Below are 21042 nucleotides of genomic sequence, written 5' to 3' on the forward strand. Positions count from 1 at the left end.
TTCACCAAAGGTGGTCAGTGAGTTGCCTTTGAATCAGTTCTTCTCCCTGCCGTCTCTGGACAGAAATGCAGAAGTGTATCATTTGTTGCCACCCTTGGATGTCAAGCTATTTTCAGGTATCTGGAGGTTACTGAGCCTTAACGGACGTCGGATCGCCTGTTTGTCCTTCACAATGATACAGGACAGGGAGAGCCAACCTTGCGGGCTTACTTGCTGGGTTAAGGAGGCATAAGCGGATGCTGGGAAGCCATTACCTAGTCAGGTAAGGGCCCATTCCACTCAGGCTCGGGTAGTGTCATGGGCAGAAGTTAGGTTCTTGTCTCCCGTTGACATTAGCTGAGCTGCAACGTGGTCCTCCTTTCACACCTTTTCTGGGTATTATCTCCTGGATGTTCAGGCCAGGGAGGATACGGATCTAGCATGTGTGGTTTTTGTCTGTACAGTGGGCAGCCTCCCACCGTATTAGGGAGTAGCTTGGGTACATCCCACTGGTTCTGGATTCATTTGACTGGATGCTAAGAAATGAGAAATTACTACTTACCTGATGGTTTCCTTTTCTTTAGGACAGTCGGATTAATCCAGCTTCCCTCCCTTGGCTGCCTAATGATTGCATAATGATCCTCCTGTGTTACAGGGATTACTGGTAAATGTTACACCTGGTCCTAGACTAGTGTTGTTGCATTATTGTCTGCTTACAATGTTGTCTGTTGGCTGAGTATTGCAACGGTTATCTGTTCTAAATCATATTTTTTGCTAGCCTGTCCACAGTTGCTTTTGAAGAGAATACTGACAGGCTGATGTCACTGCAGGAGTGTGTGTGTGTGTGTATGTATATATATATATATATCAGGTAAGTAGTAATTTCTCATTTTGATTCTGAGGAAGTAGTTCAGAAATACATCACTCAGTTCATGCCAAAATAAATATTTGTTGGACTATATATTTACATTATCACCTTATCAGTTGAACTACATAATTTGTTTACTAAGTCAAACTTTTATATAATGAAAATCAAGTTTGAGTGAGCCTGTAATCCTTCACCAAGTTTTGTGGCACAATTATGATCAGTCACCAGGGTGGAGTGCAAAAGAAAAAAGGAATGTTTGGGGTACTAGCATAGCTGCTTTTCTAGTTAACCATTTCTTTTCTACATTGCAGTGAAACACTTTAGGGTGTTGAAATGAAGATGGTAGTCCCAGGGAGTGCCCCTGTTATTCAGCAGGACCATGTTGTGGAGCCTGTAGGAAGAGGGTCAATAGAAGACTCTGCAATGGGATCTAATGCAGAACCAGAAGCTGCTCAGGTTGGCACAGACCTTGCTGAGGTCAGAAAGTTGCAGGAACTTGTGAGCAAACTTCAGTCCCAGAAACAACAATTGAATACCGTAACCAAGAAGAGTCAACTAGGAGAAAATGCATCACACCACATAAATGCTGGTCTAGATAATTATATCGCCACATTGAATGGAATGGAGATTAACGACGACAGCAATACAATAACTGAAAAGCAAGAACTGAAAATAATGGCTGACCTTTGTAACAAACTAAGCAAAATAACGGATAAAGAGAACAGAGATTGTTTAAGGACACACATGGCTGCACAAATGCAGTATGAGAACATATCTTCTGACTCCAAGCATGACAATAATGCAGATGTGCAGAGTGACAGCGTTGATAGCTGCTTTTTTAATCTGGATGCTATTAATTGCACAGAATTGTTGGCAAATTTCAGCTCTGGAGACATTAAGCCATCTGCTAAACTGAGTGACCTAAATTCAAGTGAAAAGGGTGGCAATCCCTTGGCTGAAATTTCCCTGGATGAAGTAGAAGTGCTAGAACTTGGAATTTGCAGTGAAGATGAAGAAGATAGTTGGTATGTATTCCTCAAAAAAGTTTTTGTGTTTCATGCAAGTCTGAATTGTAGAATAGGGCATGACATTTATTTATTTATAACTTTTCTATACCGAAGTTCAGGTAACAGAGTTACTTATCACTCCGGTTTACATTGCAACAGGTAATAAACAATGACAACATATGTCTTACAATGAACAGGGGATGTGAACAACTTGGATAACATAACTATGAACAAGGACAGAAGAACTATTAGAGCGAAACAAGCCTATAGGGAGGGAGATTAGCTAATGGGGGTAGGGGAAAATTAATTACTGATGAGTAAAAAAAACAAACAAAAACATGAACCTAGGTTCTGGGTGTCGACACGCTGAGAACAGTCTGTGGGAGCTGTGGAAGACTTAGTGAGTTATGGGAACGCTTTTCAGGGCTGACTGCACTAGCCAAGTTTTATTTTATCCTTGCCTGATTTGTTTAGGATTAACTTGAGTGTGGGAGGGGTGTGCAAGAAGAGGAAGTATTGGATTGGGCAAGGAAAGTTCAGTCACTGTTTTCTGATACATATGATAGTGCCACAAATCATTGTATAGACATGCATCTTTCATGAAGCTAAATGCCACCAACTAGGTAAGATAAAAGGAAAATGAAGAAAGCTGCTTTTTTGGCACCTATCTGCATTTAAGTTTTCCCGTCAATAGCAGGGCTGAATTAGCCATGCTGTCATGGGAACTGTCAATCAGGCCCAGGAGGCAGAGCTTCAAAAGTGATGTCAGAGCTTTGCTCTGAGGCTGCGTGTGAGTTCCCACGCTGGAATCAACTCTCCTCAGTCTGTTTTTCCGCGCGCGGAGCTTCAGACCTCCTCGGCTCTAAAGAGAAAAATTTCAAAAAAATCGACGAAATCGCTGGGTCCATGAAGGAACACAGTAGGAAGGAAGGAGGACGGCCATCGGGGTTCAAACCATGCCCCTGTGGCAAAGTCATGTCCATCACCGAAGACATGACCGCTGCTATTGGTGTCTGGGCCCAGACCACCCAATGCAGACATGTCCTATGTGCGGCAGAATGTCCCCCAGGGCGCGCTGTCAGCGCCAGGAGAAGATGGCAGCGCTGACAGACTGTAGACAGGGCTCATACGCTCCACCCTCGGAGGCCTGATCTTCTCCGGGACCCGATGCCCCCACAAATGTGTTGTGCGTCGTCCTTAGAGCTGACCAGATCAACCTCGGAGCATGGAAAAAAGCCCAAGCACGATAAGCCTCGGGGCCGTGAGCGCAAACGCGCCGACTGCTATGATCGGGGTGCTTCGACTGCGTCGGGGAGCTGGATGGCTAAAAGAAATGCGACGCAAGCCGAGGTGTCGGTCAGACCACATGGTGCGCCAGAGCCACGAGACGCCTCGTCGACGCATCGAAGATGACACGAGACAACGCTGACGCATAAGCAACCGGTAAAGACGACGCATGCAGAGAAAGTGCAAGAGAAAATGAAGCACGCGTCGCCGGCGCAAGGTGAGAGTGCTTCGACACAACCACGGCGCATATCGACGCGTGAACGAGGGAAGAAACGCGGGATCTCTCCCATAAGCTTACTCCTGGCGCCATCGACGCATCGATGCCGGGACTGAAAGCTGCTTACAGAATGACGCAGCCTACTAAGACGCCACAGAGAACCCCGACTACAGCACACCTTAGCTCGGGATCCTCGTCCCCGGACGAGAGCGGGCCGCAACCGCAGGGGGGTATCTGTCTCCTCGATCTTCCTCGTCATCCCTCCAAGTCTTCTCTGACAACTCCTCTACATCGCACCATAGATCCACAGGGGACGGACTGCAGGAGCCGCACACAAAAAAACCCAAAAGTTATAAAAGACGGCCCGGGTGACCCGTAATCTTCCACCACAGCCGGACCGGGACATCCTCAAGGCGGTGGTACCATTGGAACGCCCCACGGGGCTGCCCCGCCCTCCAATGCCTCCCCAAACAAAGGAGGCCTTCGTCAATTTGTCCCTGGCCCTTTCGGGCTGCTACGAGGTCATGCAAGTTTCCTTCAATATGCCAGGCTCCTCGCTGAGCAGAGATGGGCAATCTCCACGCCCCTCCCCTCACAAATCACCTTCAAGATCTAGGTCACCATCTCCACTAGAAAAAACCCCGCCATCACCAGGGGTGCCACCCGCACCAGAACCTCTGGTTAGACCGGTCTCTCCAGTGGCCCCCACTACATCTCCAGATTGCTCTACAGGTTATCCCTCCAATCCGGGAGACGGCCCTGTGGAACCGTACTCCCCACCGGAGGACTTAACATACCCAAAATTTTTGGACAAAATGGGTAAGACACTGAATATACTAGTCCAAATGATACCAGACCCGAGAGCGGCCACCCTTGGTCTTTTAAAAATTTTTGACCTACCATCTGAACCCATTGCGTTACCCGCTCATGGGGTACTCAGTTCAGTCCTAGAGAAATCCTGGGAGACACCCTTCACTCTCCCTGCCGTGTCTCGGAAGACGGACATAAAATACAAGATGCAACCATCTCCGTATTATGCGGCCTCTCAATTGCCGCATGCTTCTATCGTCATGGAGTCCACCATGGCAAAAGCAAAAAAGTCCAAACTTCACTCTGCAGCACCACCGGGAAGGGATCTGAAATCGTTGGATGAATTTGCGAAACGAGCCTTCCAATCTTCCATGCTGGCAGCTAGGATCAACCAGCACCAATTTTACATTGTCCAATACATCTATGAGTTGATCCAACGAGTGAAGGACATATGTCCAAATTCGGACCCCACTTCGGAGAGTCCGGCCCTTCTCCGAGACATGGAGGAAGCCACCAGGCATCTCTTGCGGACTGTGTATGAGGGGTTTGAGACCTCATCACGGACCTCGGCAGCATTGATTGCAGCACGACGTATAGCCTGGCTCCATGCCAGTTCCATCTGAGACGACGTACATGACAAACTGCCTAATTTGCCCTGTAAAGGGGACAATTTGTTTGGTACCAGATTCCAGGAGACAGTAGCCCAACTTAAAGAACAGTCAGTGGCAGTCCAATCGCTCACCACTCCGCAGGTGTATTCCTTTTCATGTAGATTTTACACCCCCGCTAGGAGACAGCCTTTCCAACGGAGAGCATACCGCCTGTATGTGTCATATAGACCTGTTCCTTACCAGCTTCAAGTTCGACCGCAGAACCAGACTGCGCAAATTTGAAGAGGTCTCCCCCGTCCAAAACGCCAACAGGCACAGCAACCAAGAACCTCCACTAAGCCGGCTCAGTCTTTAACTGTACCCTCGCCACCATCACAGAAAGTGCTAGCTGGGGGCATACAGAAACACATCCTACAGTGGCAGGCCATAACAACGGATCAGTGGGTTCTCAACATCGTTCGTCTGGGATACAGAATTCCCTTTCCCTCTTCCCCTCCGCTCCCGCATTTGTCATTTCGAGGGACCAACACCAATCTTACCCTCTTAGAGAAAGAGGTTTCCACTCTGTTACAACAAAAGGCGATTCAACGCATTCCGCCATCTCAACAGAACACAGGATTTTATTCCCCTTACTTCCTCATACCCAAGAAATCGGGGATCTCAGTCCCATCCTGGATCTGCGGGACCTCAACAAATACATTGCCAAGGAAAAGTTCAGGTTGATATCATTAAAGGCCATATTACCATTGATACAACCCAATTCATGGATGTGTTTGGATAGACATCAAGGATGCATACACTCATATTCCAATGCATCCTTCCTGGCGATACCTATTTTTCCAGGTCAACAGCCAATACAAGGTGCTTCCCTTCGGTCTCTCCACAGCACCACGAGTATTCACCAAGTGCATGGCAGTGGTGGTGGCGTTTCTCCGACAGCAGGGTATAATAATATTCCCATATCTCGACGATTGGCTAATTGTGGCTTCCACCCAAAGCACACTTCAACGACACCATACAGTGCCTCACCCGGTTAGGCCTAGTGGTTAACTACAAGAAATCCCACATGCAACCGTCTCAGCGGCTTCAGTTCATAGGGGCCTGTCTGGACACAGTAAAATACAGAGTGTTCCTACCACGGGACAGACGGTCCACCATGCGCCGCCTGTTTTGCCGCCTCAAGTTAACCCCAGTTCCATCAGCCCGTCAAGTATTAACCGTCCTAGGACACATGGTGGCATCGATTCACGCAGTATCCAATACACGCCTCCATATGCAACAGCTCCAGTGGGATCTCAAGAGGCAATGGAAGCAGCATTCACAGTCGTTGACATACAAACTACGCTTGACGAGTGGCATGGTCCGGGACCTAGACTGGTGGCTGCAATGCACACCACTATCCAAAGGTGCCCCATTTCTCCTCCTTCCGCACAATGCCATACTCACTACAGATGCCTCCCACAAGGGATGGAGAGCGCATCTCAACCATATACAAATGCAAGGCCAATGGACTAGACAGGAGCAGTCTTACCAAATCAATTTCCTGGAACTACGAGCGATACAAAGGTTTTGAGGGCGTAGCGTGTCTCACCTCCGTGGTCATCGGGTAATGGTGTACACAGACAATCAAGTAGCCATGTTCTACATCAACAAACAAGGAGGATCGGGCTGTTTGGATACTATGCAAAGAAGCCCTCACCATCTTCAACTGGGCCAACAATCACTCCATTCAGTTACAGGCAACTTATCTACCCGGCATTGCCAACACTCAAGCGGACAAATTGAGTCGAGTGTTCCACCCACATGAATGGTCCCTCCATCATGAAGTGACGGAAACCCTCTTCCACCGATGGGGAACACCCTCGATAGACCTCTTTGCCACCAAAATCAAACAGAAAGTGACCCGTTTTTTGCTCAGTGTGGCCCAGTCCCTGCAGGACCGCCCAGGAAGCCTTTCTCATACCATGGACAGAACCTTTGATGTGTGCGTTTCCACCGATTCCGCTCATAACACGCACTCTACAGAAGTGCATGCAGGACGAAGCTCAACTGATATTAATCACACAGGCATGACCCCGACAGCCATGGTACACACATCTGCTGCAACTATCAGCAGACACGCCACTACACCTGCTGCAACACGAAGACCTCCTGTCACAAGAGCAGGGAACCCTGCTCTACCCGCTCCACTCGTCCCTGCATCTAACAGCTTGTAGGTTGAACAGGTCTTTTTCGCGGAACAAGGGTTCTCCATCACTGTCCAGGACATAATGTTAGAATCCCATAAACCATCCGCTAGACGTAGTTATCAGTTCAAGTGGCAGAGATATGAGACATGGTGTGGCTCCAAGGAGTTGGACCCAATCACTTGTTCTCCAGACAAATTATTAGACTATTTACACACCTTGTACTCCGCAGGCTTCGCCACCGCTTCAGTAAGGGTCCACCTGAGTGCCATTGCCGCCTACCATAGACTCTTAGACAGTCAACCAATTTCATTACACCCGTCTGTTTCTAGATTCATGCGGGGTCTTCTTCATCTTCAACTGCCAGTCTCTAAACCTCCAGTACCCTGGAACCTCAACTAGGTTCTGGAACAATTAATGTTACCACCATTTGAGCCGATGGACTCTGCGCATATTAAATACCTCACTTGGAAAGTAGTATTCTTGACAGCGGATACGTCGGCTTGACGAGTAAGCGAGTTGCAGGCATTAGTACATTATAGCCCATACCTTCAATTTTACCACCATAAGGTCCTGTTATGAACTCACCCAACTTTCTTACCGAAAGTTACCTCTCAATTCCACCTCAACCAGTCCATAGAGCTTCCAACGTTTTGCCTGAAGCCTCATCGCAATGATCGAGAGAAATAATTGCACACCTTGGACTGTAAGAGAACATTGGCGTACTACAAACAACGGACCATCTCGCAGAACAGACCTTCACAGCTCTTTGTCTCCTTTAATCCCAATGCTCCGAGTCTTCCAGTAGCTAAACATACAATCTCTAGCTGGATAACCCAGTGTATACAATTCTGTTACGAAAAACGACAATGCAAGCTGTTTTCTAAACCCACAGCTCATCAGACATGAGCAGTGTCAAAGTCACTGGCTCACCTTTGACATGTAGCGCCCCTGGACATATGCAAGGCGGTCATCTCTTTGTACTTTCACTTCCCACTACTGTCTTGATCAACAAACCACGGACGATGCTAAACTGGGAAGAATTCTTCTATAAACTATCTACACAGTAATTGAGTCGACTGTCACTCAGATTCATCACACTTTTTCGGATAATAGGACTAGGGCACTCCATGAAGTTAGCAAGTAGCACATTTAAAACTAATCGGAGAAAATTTATTTTTCACTCAACGCACAATTAAACCCTAGAATTTATTGCCAGTGGATGTGCTTAGTGCAGTTCTTGTAGGTAGGTTTAAAAAAGGTTTGGATAAGTTCATGGAGGAGAACTCCATTAACTGCTAATAATCAAGCTGTCTTAAAGAATAGCCACTGCTATTAGTGGTAACCAGTAACATTGGATCCTACTTGGTGTTTGGGTACTTGTCAGGTACTTGTAGCCTGGATTGGCCACTGTTGGAAATAGGATGCTGGGCTTGATGGACCCTTGGTCTGACCCAGTATGGCAATTTCTTATGTTCTCTGTGAAGAAATATTTTCTCGATATACAAATCACAACACAGAAGCCAACTCCTCCCCAATATATAAACCCAAAAACAAAGAGAGGGAAAAATATATTCCCAATCAAAATGTTATGAAGAAAATTTTTTTCAAATTTTATATAAGGAGAACGGTATCATAGAATCAAAGTGCCTATCAGTTTCAATCCACTGTCTCCCGCCCACATTGGGCCCCAGACAGTATCAGCATTTTCACGTCGATAGCAGGACTGAATTATCATAATAAAAGTTCTTCTTCCTCCTCCAGACACGTTTATCACCGCTCCTCAGATTGCACTGGAGACAAACCACCAGCTTCATAGAAACATAGAAATGACGGCAGAAGAAGACCAAACGGCCCATCCAGTCTGCCCAGCCAACTTCACACGTTTTTTTCTCATACTTATCTTTGGTTCTCTTTCCCTTCCACCCCCGCCATTAATGTAGAGAGCAGTGATGGAGCTGCATCCGAGTGAAATATCAAGCTTGATTAGTTAGGGGTAGTAACCGCCGCAATAAGCAAGCTACACCCATGCTTATTTGTTTTACCCAGACTGTTATTCAGCCCTTATTGGTTGTTTTTCTTCTCGCCTGCCGTTGAAGCAGAGAGCTATGCTGGATATGCATTGAAAGTGAAGTTATCAGGCTTATTTGGTTTGGGGTAGTAACCGCCGTAACAAGCCAGCTACTCCCCGCTTTGTGAGTGCAAATCCTTTTTTCCACATTTCCTCTTGCTGTTGAAGCTTAGAGCGATGTTGGAGTCACAGTAACCATGTGTATGTTTATTGAATAAGGGTATTATCTCCAGGCAGTAGCCGTCATTCTGGCGAGCCACCCACTCTTCATTGACAGCCTCTTGACTTTATGGATCCACAGTGTTTATCCCACGCCCCTTTGAAGTCCTTCACAGTTCTGGTCTTCACTACTTCCTCTGGAAGGGCATTCCAGGCATCTACCACCCTCTCCGTGAAGAAATACTTCCTGACATTGGTTCTGAATCTTCCTCCCTGGAGCTTTAAATCGTGACCCCTGGTTCTGCTGATTTTTTTCCTACGGAAAATGTTTGTCGTTGTCTTTGGATCATTAAAACCTTTCAAGTATCTGAAAGTCTGTATCATATCACCTCTGCTCCTCCTTTCCTCCAGGGTGTACATATTTAGATTCTTCAATCTCTCCTCATAAGTCATTTGATGAAGACCTTCCACCTTTTTGGTCGCCCTTCTCTGGACCGCCTCCATCTTGTCTCTGTCTCTTCGGAGATATGGTCTCCAGAACTGAACACAATACTCCAGGTGAGGTCTCACCAAGGACCTGTACAAGGGGATTATCACTTCCCTTTTCTTACTCTCTATTCCTCTCTCTATGCAGCCCAGCATTCTTCTGGCTTTAGCTATCGCCTTGTCACATTGTTTCGCCGACTTCAGATCATTAGACACCATCACCCCAAGGTCTCTCTCCTGCTCCGTGCACATCAGCCTTTCTCCCCCCATCGAATACAGTTCATTCGGATTTCCACTCCCCATATGCATGACTCTGCACTTCTTGGCATTGAATCTCAGCTGCCATATCTTCGACCACTCTTCCAGCTTCCTTAAATCCCGTCTCATTCTCTCCACTCCTTCCGGCGTGTCCACTCTGTTGCAGATCTTAGTGTCATCCGCAAAAAGACATACCTTACCTTCTATCCCTTCCGCAATGTCGCTCACAAAGATATTGAAAAGGACCGGTCCCAACACCGATCCCTGCGGTACACCGCTTAAAACCGCTCTCTCTTCAGAGAGAGTTCCATTTACTATCACACATTGTCTTCTGTCCGTCAACCAGTTTGCAATCCAGGCCACCACCTCGGCACTCACTCCTAAGCTTCTCATTTTATTCACCAGTCTCCTGTGCGGGACAGTGTCAAAAGCTTTGCTGAAATCCAAGTAGATGACATAGAGTGCTCTTCCTTGATCCAATTCCTTGGTTACCCAGTCAAAAAAGTCAATCAGATTTGTCTGACAGGATCTTCCCCTGGTGAATCCATGCTGCCTCTGGTCCATCAATTCTCCCAACTGTAGATAGTTCACTATTCTCTCTTTCAACAGTGACTCCATTACTTTTCCCATCACCGAAGTGAGGCTAACCGGTCTGTAGTTACCAGCCTCTTCTCTGTTCCCATTCTTGTGAAGCGGGACCACCACCGCTCTTCTCCAATCACTCGGCACCACGCCCGTTTCTAGGGATCTATTGAACAGGTCACACAGTGGGACCCGCCAGCACATCTCTGAGCTCCCTCAGTATCCTGGGATGAACCTCATCAGGCCCCATGGCTTTGTCCACTTTCAGTTTCTCCAGCTCTTCCCATACATTTTCTACTGTAAATGGAGTTACATCTACTCCACTCCCCTCCAGTTTCTTTTTAACTAGGGACGGTCCTTCTCCAGGGAAGTATTCATTTAATATTTCTGCCATTTCTTCATCTCTCTCCACACATTGATCCTTTCCACCTTTCAATTTCACTATACCACTTTGAACTTTTCTCTTTTCACTGATGTATCTGAAAAATGTTTTGTCACCTCTCTTTACCTCCTTGGCAATCCTCTCTTCCGCTTGACTTTTTGCCATCTTGATTAATTTCTTAGTCTCCCTCAGTTCTACCAGATATTCTTCTTTGTGCTCCTCCCTTTGGGATCTTTTATATTTCTTGAACGCTGTTCTTTTAGCCTTTATTTTGTCAGCCACCTCCTTTGAGAACCAGATAGGTTTCTTTTGTCTTTTGTTTTCTTTACTTTTCTAACATATAGATTAGTTGCCTTGGTAATTGCTCCTTTTAGATTGGTCCACTGTTGATCCACATCTCTCTCGTTCTCCCAGCCTTTTAGTTCTTCCTCCAGGTACTTCCCCATTTCATCAAAGTCCATGTTTTTGAACTGCAAAACTCGGGTCTTTGTGCTTCTTTGCCGTATCCTTTTTGTAATATTAAACCATACTGTTTGATCACTGGTGCTGAGGTGGGCACCCACCTGGACATCAGAGACAACATCTCCATTAGTGAGCACTAAGTCGAGTATAGCTCCTTCTCTAGTGGGTTCCATAACCATTTGTTTGAACAAAGCTACTTGCAGGGCATCCACTATTTCTCTACTATTATTAGATTCTGCAGATGGGATTCTCCAGTCTACATCTGGCATATTAAAGTCTCCAACGATCACCACTTCTCCCTTCTTTCCCATCTTTTGGATGTCTTCAATCAGATCTCTGTCCAGCTCTTGTTTTTGGTTTGGAGGCCTGTAAACCACTCCAGTAAAAATGGATGTCCCATCCTTTTTTAGGTTGGCCCATAGTGCTTCTTCGTTGCCCCAACTTCCTTGCAGTTCAGATGCTTGGATATTGTTTCTAACATAAAGAGCCACACCTCCCCCTTTCCTATCCTCTCTGTCTTTCCTTAAGTTATAGCCTGGTATTGCCGTATCCCAGTCATGAGATTCCGTAAACCACGTTTCCGTGACAGCAACAACGTCCAAGTCCGCTTCCACCATTAGGGCTTGCAGATCTGGGATTTTATTGCCCAAACTACGAGCATTTGTGCTCATAGCTTTCCAGCTTTCTTTGTTCAGGTTACTGCTGTTCCTGGACTCCTTTTGTGACCTCTTTAGTTGAGTTTTGTTATCCACTTTTCCCTTTTCATTTGTGCAAGGGAAAGGATTAGTGCCTCTGATGGCAGAGTCATCCATCACAGTGAGCTTTTTTCTTTGGTTTCTGATCTGGAATTTCTGTATGCATTGGGTTTCTTCTCTATTTTCAGATAACATTTCAATCTTTTTCTCAAGAACTTCTTCAGTATTTAATACAGAGAAGGCATTTTGTACTTGTTGCACTTGATACAGTGTGTGTCTCCGGAACACAGGTCTAATTCTACCAGAGCCCACTGTAATACTTTTTAAGTTCCTCAATGCCCTATGTGAGTGGGGGGGTAGAGTTGTGTGCTGCACAGCTGTCGATAATGGGTGTCTGTGGGTCACAGGTCTTATCCTACCTGACCCCACAGTAAATCTTTTTCCTTGACATTTGGTTATTCAGCGGTAATGGGAATTTAATTCCTGAAGAATGTACAGTGGCTGAGACTTTTCTTGAAGCTAATTCAGCTTTACCTTCAGCCAGCTCCTTTTCCAAGGTATAGAGTTCTGAACAAATGGGGCAAGCCTTAAGTTTCCATATGATTACCCTCAATATAAAGGCTCCACAACAGTTGCATTGGATAGCCCTCATTTTGGTAATTTATCTGATGGATAGCAATTAGGGAAAAACTAATTTACCTTGTTGCCATTTATGACTTAAGGTAGACTATATTAGAACAACAAACCTAGGGGCGGGTGGGTAGAGGGGTAGGGTGGGAGGGAAGTAGACAGAATAGCAAAATTAAAAGCTTTTGAAAGGCTTAATTTCAAAGAAATCTTAGCTTTGCCAAGTAAGTTGACTGAAGTCTCTCCTTCCTTTTTCAAAGCAGACTGACTAGAAGCTGTCCTGATCTCTAAGTCACTTGCTAAGTATCTGTTAGAAACTGCCCCCTTTTTTTTTTTTTTTGGTATTTTTTGTAATTTCTTTGGAATGGACTACCACACAACAATTTTTTGTAATTTCTTTGGAACAGACTACCACACAACAATTTCCTCCAATCAAACAGGAAGAGGCGAACAATACCAATTTCATCTTCTAATTCATCTCGTTCCCTCTCAAAGTCTACGGACAGGGAATCCTCTGGACGACAATCGGGGAATCAAACTAAACCATTAGTAGAAGATTCTACTTCGAGACCTCCCACCCCCAGTCTGTCCAGCCACCGCAGGGCCCGCCACCATTGGGCACGTCTCATGGACGCCCTCCGATGCCAGCCCAAACCAAAAAAGCATTCTGGGATCTCTCACAATCCCTTGCAGGATTCTTCGAAACGCTGCAGTCTTCATTTACTTTGCCACCAGAAGACATATCTAACCGACAAAACAGCCGGTAGAACCAACACCTGTCCCAATACAACCACAGCCTTTGTCTCCAGCTCGCTCTCACTCCTCTCAAGGGGAATCAGTAGCGTGTCAATCTTCGCCTTCCTCATCCACAGGCTACCCTTCAGATCCGCCAGAGCAGCCATCTGAACCGTATTCTCCCCGGAGGATCTTTCTTACCCAAAGTTTGTAGAAAAGATGGGAGCCATTTTAAAATTGGAAGTGCAGAAATTACCAGAGCCCAGGGCGGAAACGTTGGGCCTCTTAAAGATCTTAGATACACCAGGGGAGCCTACATCGCTGCCACTGCACAATGTCTTACATAGTGTTCTTCAGAAATCATGGGAGACACCGTTCACAGTCTCAGCGGTATCTCGAAAAACGGACTTGAAGTTTAAGTTACAAAAACCTTCTACATATTCCACTCCACAGCTACCGCATGACTCTATCGTTCTAGAATCAGTGTTACAAAGATCCAAAAAGTCAAAAACACATGCCTCCAACCCCCCCCTGGCAAGGATAATAAATGCTTAGATGATTTTGCGAAGCGGATCTACCAAAACGCTATGCTAACAGCTCGCATTCATCATCATCAATTCTACATGGTCCAGTACATGTATGAATGTATTCAGGCAACCAAGGGAATGTTTACCTCGACTGGGGATAACATTCCTTCTCCTATTTTAGACATGGAAGAATTTTCATGTCATCTGCTTAGGGCAGCCTATGAAGGATTTGAAAATTCCTCTTGAGCATCAGCCACAGCAATAGCAGCACACAGACTGGCTTGGTTAAAAGCCAGGGCTATCCGAGATGACTTACATGAGAAGTTAGCTAATCTTCCTTGTATGGGAGATAAATTGTTCGGTGAGCGTTTTCATGATACAGTCAGCAAGTTAAAGGATCAAGTTCTCGCAGTACAATCCTTAACACCAACATCTTCCAAAAGATACTATCAAACGGCTCGTAGACAACCCTTCTCTAGACGACCGTATAGAAATTTTCAATCCTTTAGAATGCTGACTAATCCTACATATCAAAGACAGCAGACTCATCCTCCTCCACAACACCAGCAGAGGAGGGGAAAACCACAATCGCAAAGACAACAACCGCAACAAGCAACAGTCCCAGTAAAGTCCTCACAGTCTTTTTAAGGACCAGGCCACCACCACCCTCAACAGAAGCACCTCCCAGAAGAATCACAGCTCGCTTCTCTGCCTGTGGGAGTCCATAGCATCGGATCAGTGGGTACTAGAAATAGTGAAGAATGGATATCAACTTCAGTTTATCACCAACCCCCGACTTCCACATTTAACACCTCGGGGCTCAAACTCTGCACCCCCAGCTCGCCCAAGAGATAACCCTACTGCACCATCAGGGGGCTATCCGGTATGTTCCTCGAGTGGACCGGAACAAGGGCTTTTATTTCCGCTTACTTCCTAATTCCAAAGAAATCCAGGGGAAACCGACCTATCCTGGACCTAAGGGACTTGAACAAATGGATAGTTTGGGAAAAATTCAAGATGGTTTCTCTGAAGTCCATCCTTCCATTATTACAACCCAAGGACTGGATGTGTTCAATAGATCTGAAGGATGCTTAACACACATTCCAATCCTCCGATCCTCTTGGCAATACCTTTGTTTTCAATATGACAATCAACATTACCAATACAAGGTTCTTCCCTTTGGTCTATCGGCAGCGCCCAGGGTATTCACCAAATGTATGGTGGTGGTGGCCCACCTTCGACAACAAGGTCTGACAGTTTTTTCCATATGTGGACGATTGGTTGATAGTAGCGTCTGACCCGATTCTATTAAGGAATCATCTCACCATAGCAATCAGTTGCCTCCAGAGATTGGGGTTGCTCATCAACTACCCAAAATCCACATTACAACCTACACAAGTTCTACACTTCATAGGAGCTCGCCTGGACACCATTTGCACAAGAGCATTCCTTCCGGAGGACAGGAAGATAACAATACGTTCTCTCCTGTGGTCACTAAAGAATACGCAACACCCAACGGCTCGAAACATTCTGACAGCCTTGGGTCACATGGCGGCAGCAAATTTCACGGTGCCGAACACGAAACTTCACATGAGACTCTTGCAGTGGGGTCTCAAACGACAGTGGAAACAGCATGTGCAACCATTGCAAAAACTTGTAATGCTGACGTTTCAAATGAAGAAGGACATCGAGTGATGGCTCCTAGAACACACCTTAGACAAAGGAGCCCTATTCAGTCCTCCGCCGCACAATGCAGTCCTCATGACAGATGCATCCCGGAAAGGTTGGGGAGCACATCTAGACCTCTGGGAAACGCAGGGTCTATGGACACCGACCAAACAGAATCTGCAGATCAATCTCCTGGAACTAAGAGTGATACGCAATGCCCTAACAACCTTTCAGAAACACCTGCAAGGTCAGCGCGTCATGATTTATACCGACAATCAAGTGGCAATGTTTTATATAAACAAGCAAGGCGGGTCCGGTTCATGGTCCCTCTGCAGGGAAGCTCTGCAAATCTTTCACCATGCACAAAGGCACTCCATCCATCTTCAAGCGACCTACCTGCCGGGACTAGCAAACACCAGAGCGGACAGGTTAAGTCTCATTTTCCACCCGCACGAATGGTCACTCAACCCAGAAGTGACTCAGCAAATCTTCGATCGTTGGGGAACCCCCAACGATAGATCTATTTGCAACGGAAGCGAACACGCAACTTCCACAATTTTGCTTGATTCAACCGAGCTCATCACGATTCGCCCAGGATGCCTTCCTAATACCATGGTCGACAGATCTTCTATATGCCTTTCCACCGATTCCACTAATCACCAGGACACTTCAAAAATGCATATTGGATAACAGCCAAATGATCCTCATTGCCCCAGCCTGGCCCAGACAAAAGTGGTACAGTTATCTCTTACGTCTGTTGATCGACAACCCAATTCGACTTCCAGCCCGACCAGATCTTCTACTTCAGGACGGCGGAGTGCTCATCCATTCACTCCATTCCTCCCTCCATCTGACTGCATGGAGATTGAACGGGCACTACTAACGGCACAAGGAGTTTCTACAGTAGCACAAGCGATACTTCTAGAATCAAGGAAACCATCTACTAGACGCAGTTATACATTCAAATGGAAACGTTATTCTAACTGGTGTACGGAAAATGGTCTTCCACCCATTGACTGTTCATCAACCCTCTTATTAGATTATCTCCATTCACTATATCAGGCTGGATTGGCAACATCATCTATAAGAGTTCATCTCAGCACGATTGCCGCATATCACCGACCGATTAATAATCACTCTATTGCTGAGCACCCATTATTATCCAGGTTTATCAAGGGGTTACTGCATCTTCGACCGCCTATAGCTAAACCACCGGTTCCGTGGAACCTCAGTGTACTTCTAGAACAACTAATGCTACCACCATTTGAACCCATGGAGTCAGCACATCTCAAATATCTCACCTGGAAAGTAGTAGTTTTAGTAGCAGTAACATCTGCACGTAGAGTGAGTGAATTGCAGGCATTAGTACATTATGAACCATACCTAGAATTCCATCACAATAAGGTCATCCTGAGTCCTCATCCAGCCTTCCTTCCAAAGGTGATTTCAGCCTTCCATCTCAATCAATTGTTACCCATTTTTTTTCCCAAGACCTCAGTCAAACGACAGAGAACGTTTGTTGCACACCTTGGACTGTAAACGAGCATTGGCTTATTACAAAATAACTCACTCTACGAACCGAGTATCTCAATTATTCGTTTCTTTCAACCCGAATGCCCCGGGATTGCCGGTTGTTACACTGTACTATCCAGCTTGAGATTGTTCGTTTATCCAGTTTTGCTACAACAAGGGAAATTTACCACTTCCCTCGCTTCCACGAGCTCATCAAGTTCGCGCCATGGTCACATCCATGGCACATCTCAGGAATGTACAACCAGTGGACATCTGCAAGGTGGCCACATGGTCCTCCCTCCATACCTTCACTTCTCATTACTGCATAGAGAAGCAGTCAGCAGCAGATGCAAAGCTGGGACAGGCGATTCTTTACACATTGCCTACTTAAATCAAGCGACTACCACACTTACCCATCACGCGCTAGGTAATTGATAAAGCGTGATAGGGAGCTTGGGACTCCCATGACAGCATGGCTAATTCAGCCCTGCTATCGACGGAAAAAAGCAAGTTTGCTTACCGTAAACGGTGTTTCCGTAGATAGCAGGATGAATTAGCCATTCTGACCACCCACCTCCCTGGTAGTCATATTTTCATCAGCTACGCTCAAGCTTAACTACAGGCTGAGGAGAATGTTACTTTCCTGCGCGGGAACACACGCGCAGCCGCAGAGTCTCAAAAAGTCTACACTCTGCTACTTAAGCTCCGCCTCCCGGGCCCTGATTGGCAGTTCCCATGACAGCATGGCTAATTCATCCTGCTATCTACGGAAACACATAAAACTTGCTTTTATGGCACCATAAATTTTAATTACGTACCATCTCCCTTATATGATTTAATTTAATTTTTATTTAATTTTCTGTTTTTCTGCTTTATTAACTATTAAATACCTAAAATGCATTAATGTTTTCATTTAATTGTAACCTCTAATTGCTTAAAATTCAACAGATACTTAGCTCATATATCCGGCATATGAATGCGCCATTTTGACACTGTATCAATCCAATCAATCCAATTATTCATAAATTGTTCCCAACACGGACCATGTTTCGGCTAAATTAGCCTTCATCAGGGGATATTTTTAATCAAACATTGTCATTACGCCAAAACCTTTTCGTATCACCATAACCTAAGACGTACAATAAAATTTCAAAAATTACAAAAAATTACAAGAAGCCACAAGAAAATTCCACAATAGTCAGCTTACCGCAGCAAGTTCATACCACCAAAAATATCTATTTAACGCAACCACTTCTTACCTTCTGTGGAACCAAATAGTTCTCAAAACACCTAAGGGGTTGAACAAAGAAATGGACTGGTCTGTGTTTTGATTGGATATAGGTGATGTTTGACAGCTTTTATGACGTCCAATTTCCGGGGACGATAGGGTCTGGGCTTTAAATAGGAAATGAAAGGTTGGGCAATATTGAGCGCTAAGGCGCCATTGTTAAAGTCACGTTTACAAGGGTGCTCTGTTTTGAGAACTATTTGGTTCCGCAGAAGGTAAGAAGTGGTTGTGTTAAATAGATTTTTTTGGTGGTATCAACTTGCTGCGGTAAGCTATTTCTAGTGGCTTCTTGTAATTTTTGAAATTTTATTGTATGTCTTAGGTTATGGTGATACAAAGAGGTTTTGGCGTAATGACAATGTTCGATTAAAAATATCCCCTGATGAAGGCTAATTTAGCCGAAACATGGTCCGTGTTGGGAACAATTTATGAATAATTGGATTGATACAGTGTCAAAATAGCGCATTCATATGCCGGATATATGAGCTAAGTATCTGTTGAATTTTAAGCAATTAGAGGTTACAATTAAAATAAAACATTAATACATTTTAGGCCACATTAGTAACATGATTCACTGGGCCCAGATGTCCATACCTCAGGCCCAAGCCAGCCATGGCATCAGAATCTTAAACTGGGCTTGACTAGCTAAAGATTCTTTTCCTGAACCAGTTGGTGCTGACCCCAAGATGACACCAGCAATGCATGTGGAAATATTTAGGTATCCATGCAAACTGGTGCTCAAGATTTTTTTTTTTTTCCCTGCCCTGGCCATAAGCCTTCATAATTGAATCACCCCCTTAAAGTACAAAAAAATCTATTACAACTAAATTCATTATTCAGTCATTTCAGAGCTGGATAAATAAGAAATGAATGTTATAGGCTGATTTTTTTTTTTTTTTAAAGTTCTTTTAAGTAATTATGAAAAATGAGCTGCACAGTAGCTTGGATTGGCATTACTGTTCATACGTTTCAAACGTGTATTCAACTCTTGTGTATGCTACCATGTGTCCAATATATGCATGCATATATTGGACACACATGAAATTTTTAGCTTTACCTTTATTTGTTTGGGTTTAATAAGTTTAGGATATCTGTTTGGCACAAAATAGACTCTATTGGAAAAACCCAGTTTTGTAATTTAGTATTTTTTTCTTTATCTTTTTGATATATTGTACTAACATTAAGTATTTTCCTTATTTTTTTTTCTTCTAGGCTATATGTTTCTCCAAAAAAGAAGCCTATTGCAAAACAGAAATTTGAATCGCCATTAAAATGGTGCCGGCAGGTATTAGACCATCCTAGTCCAGAGACTGAAGCAGTTTGCCGTACTTTAATTAGTAGGCTTGATCAAGGTATTTAAACAAATTCTAACAGCTTTAGCAGTTTTATTAAAATATCCTAGTTTTTGTTCTTAATAGTTCATACTTTTAGAGTGTCTGGGAATTTCAAGATGACATTTTAACATGAATGAAAATGTAGCAGATTGCCACACTTTGAAAACATACATAAATTGTACGGTTATCTATCGGGTGATGTCATCGGACGACGCCAATGCGGAAAAAAGCGCTCTCTTAGATGAAAGACTGAGAAGCCTTTCTGAGCAAACACAAGAGTTCCTGCATTGCTGCCCTCCGCATAAGCCCAGGGCTGGTGCTAGCTTTTTTGCTGCCTTGTGTGAACAATTACTGTGCTGCCCCTCCACCCCCCATTCATTCATTCTGTCCCAGGCGCACACCAAAAGAAATCCCAGCTCCCTCTCTGATGCAAACTTTAAAACTAACAACCCCCTCCCGAACCCATGGCTGGTGCAAGGGCTTTAGGTGCCCTGGATGAGCCTTATAACCTTGCACAATGCCCCCATGCCCCATTCCACACACACAGTTAAGAGTTATGCATTTTCCTAGCATGTAGACAGATTGACTCAGGACCCAGTGGATTATGCACCTCTACCAGCAGATGGAGACAGAGCAAACTGACGTCACAGTATATATACTCCTGCCATGGCAGCCTGCCAGTATTCTCTGTCTCTAGCAGATGGTAGACATGCATTTCTATATTGGGAATTGCGTTGGATTTTAGAAGGAGAATTATAAAGTAAAGAAAAATGCCCCACTCTCCTGCGGTGATACCAAATGGGTCCCTCCCCCAATTGAGAATTCCTGAGGTGATTTCTGTGGTCCCTCAGATGTATACCTTGGTCTGCTAGCTGGTTTTTCAGCCAGCATGGACTTAGCTGATTGATAAGCTTAAATGCAGCGGGTGCAGGAAGCCGAGTGAGGTGGTGACTGCAGATGCCCTCTACCTCTGCAGCCAGAGACTCTGTAGTTAGCTCAAGTTTAAAAAAAAAAAAAAAAAAAGTCAGACAGAGTAGAGGGGCTGTGTAGGACTTCATCCGGTCTCTGTGCTTGGCATGCCGTTTCGACGTTTGTTCCCGCTCCCATTGGGGTTAAGGGAACTGGGCAGCCTGGCTGGTTGAACAGCCCCACTGTTTGGCTGCTTCCTGTGTGCTGTGTGGTAGGCTGTGGTGGCATTTTTGCACGCTTTTTTCTGCATGTTCGGCTGCCCTCTACAGGACCGTCTGTGTGCACAGTGTGTCCAGCTGTGCGTCCGAATTGTGCGCCCAAG

General features: G+C 45.1%; 1 protein-coding gene across 3 annotated transcripts in view; it reads left to right on the plus strand.

The window, feature by feature from the left end:
- The window catches only part of LOC115094014 (SLAIN motif-containing protein-like), a 232534-nt gene that overhangs the window by 12328 nt on the left and 199164 nt on the right, over nt 1–21042 (plus strand). For all 3 annotated transcript variants that reach the window (XM_029606629.1, XM_029606627.1, XM_029606628.1), the window contains exons 2-3: nt 1159–1872; nt 19630–19769. In XM_029606629.1, coding sequence (XP_029462489.1) covers nt 1181–1872; nt 19630–19769 — 832 coding nt within the window. In that variant the 5' untranslated portion in view covers nt 1159–1180. The remainder of the gene's footprint in view (nt 1–1158; nt 1873–19629; nt 19770–21042) is intronic.

This window comes from Rhinatrema bivittatum, chromosome 6 (assembly GCF_901001135.1).
Source record: "Rhinatrema bivittatum chromosome 6, aRhiBiv1.1, whole genome shotgun sequence".
NCBI classification, from domain to species: Eukaryota; Metazoa; Chordata; class Amphibia; order Gymnophiona; family Rhinatrematidae; genus Rhinatrema; species Rhinatrema bivittatum.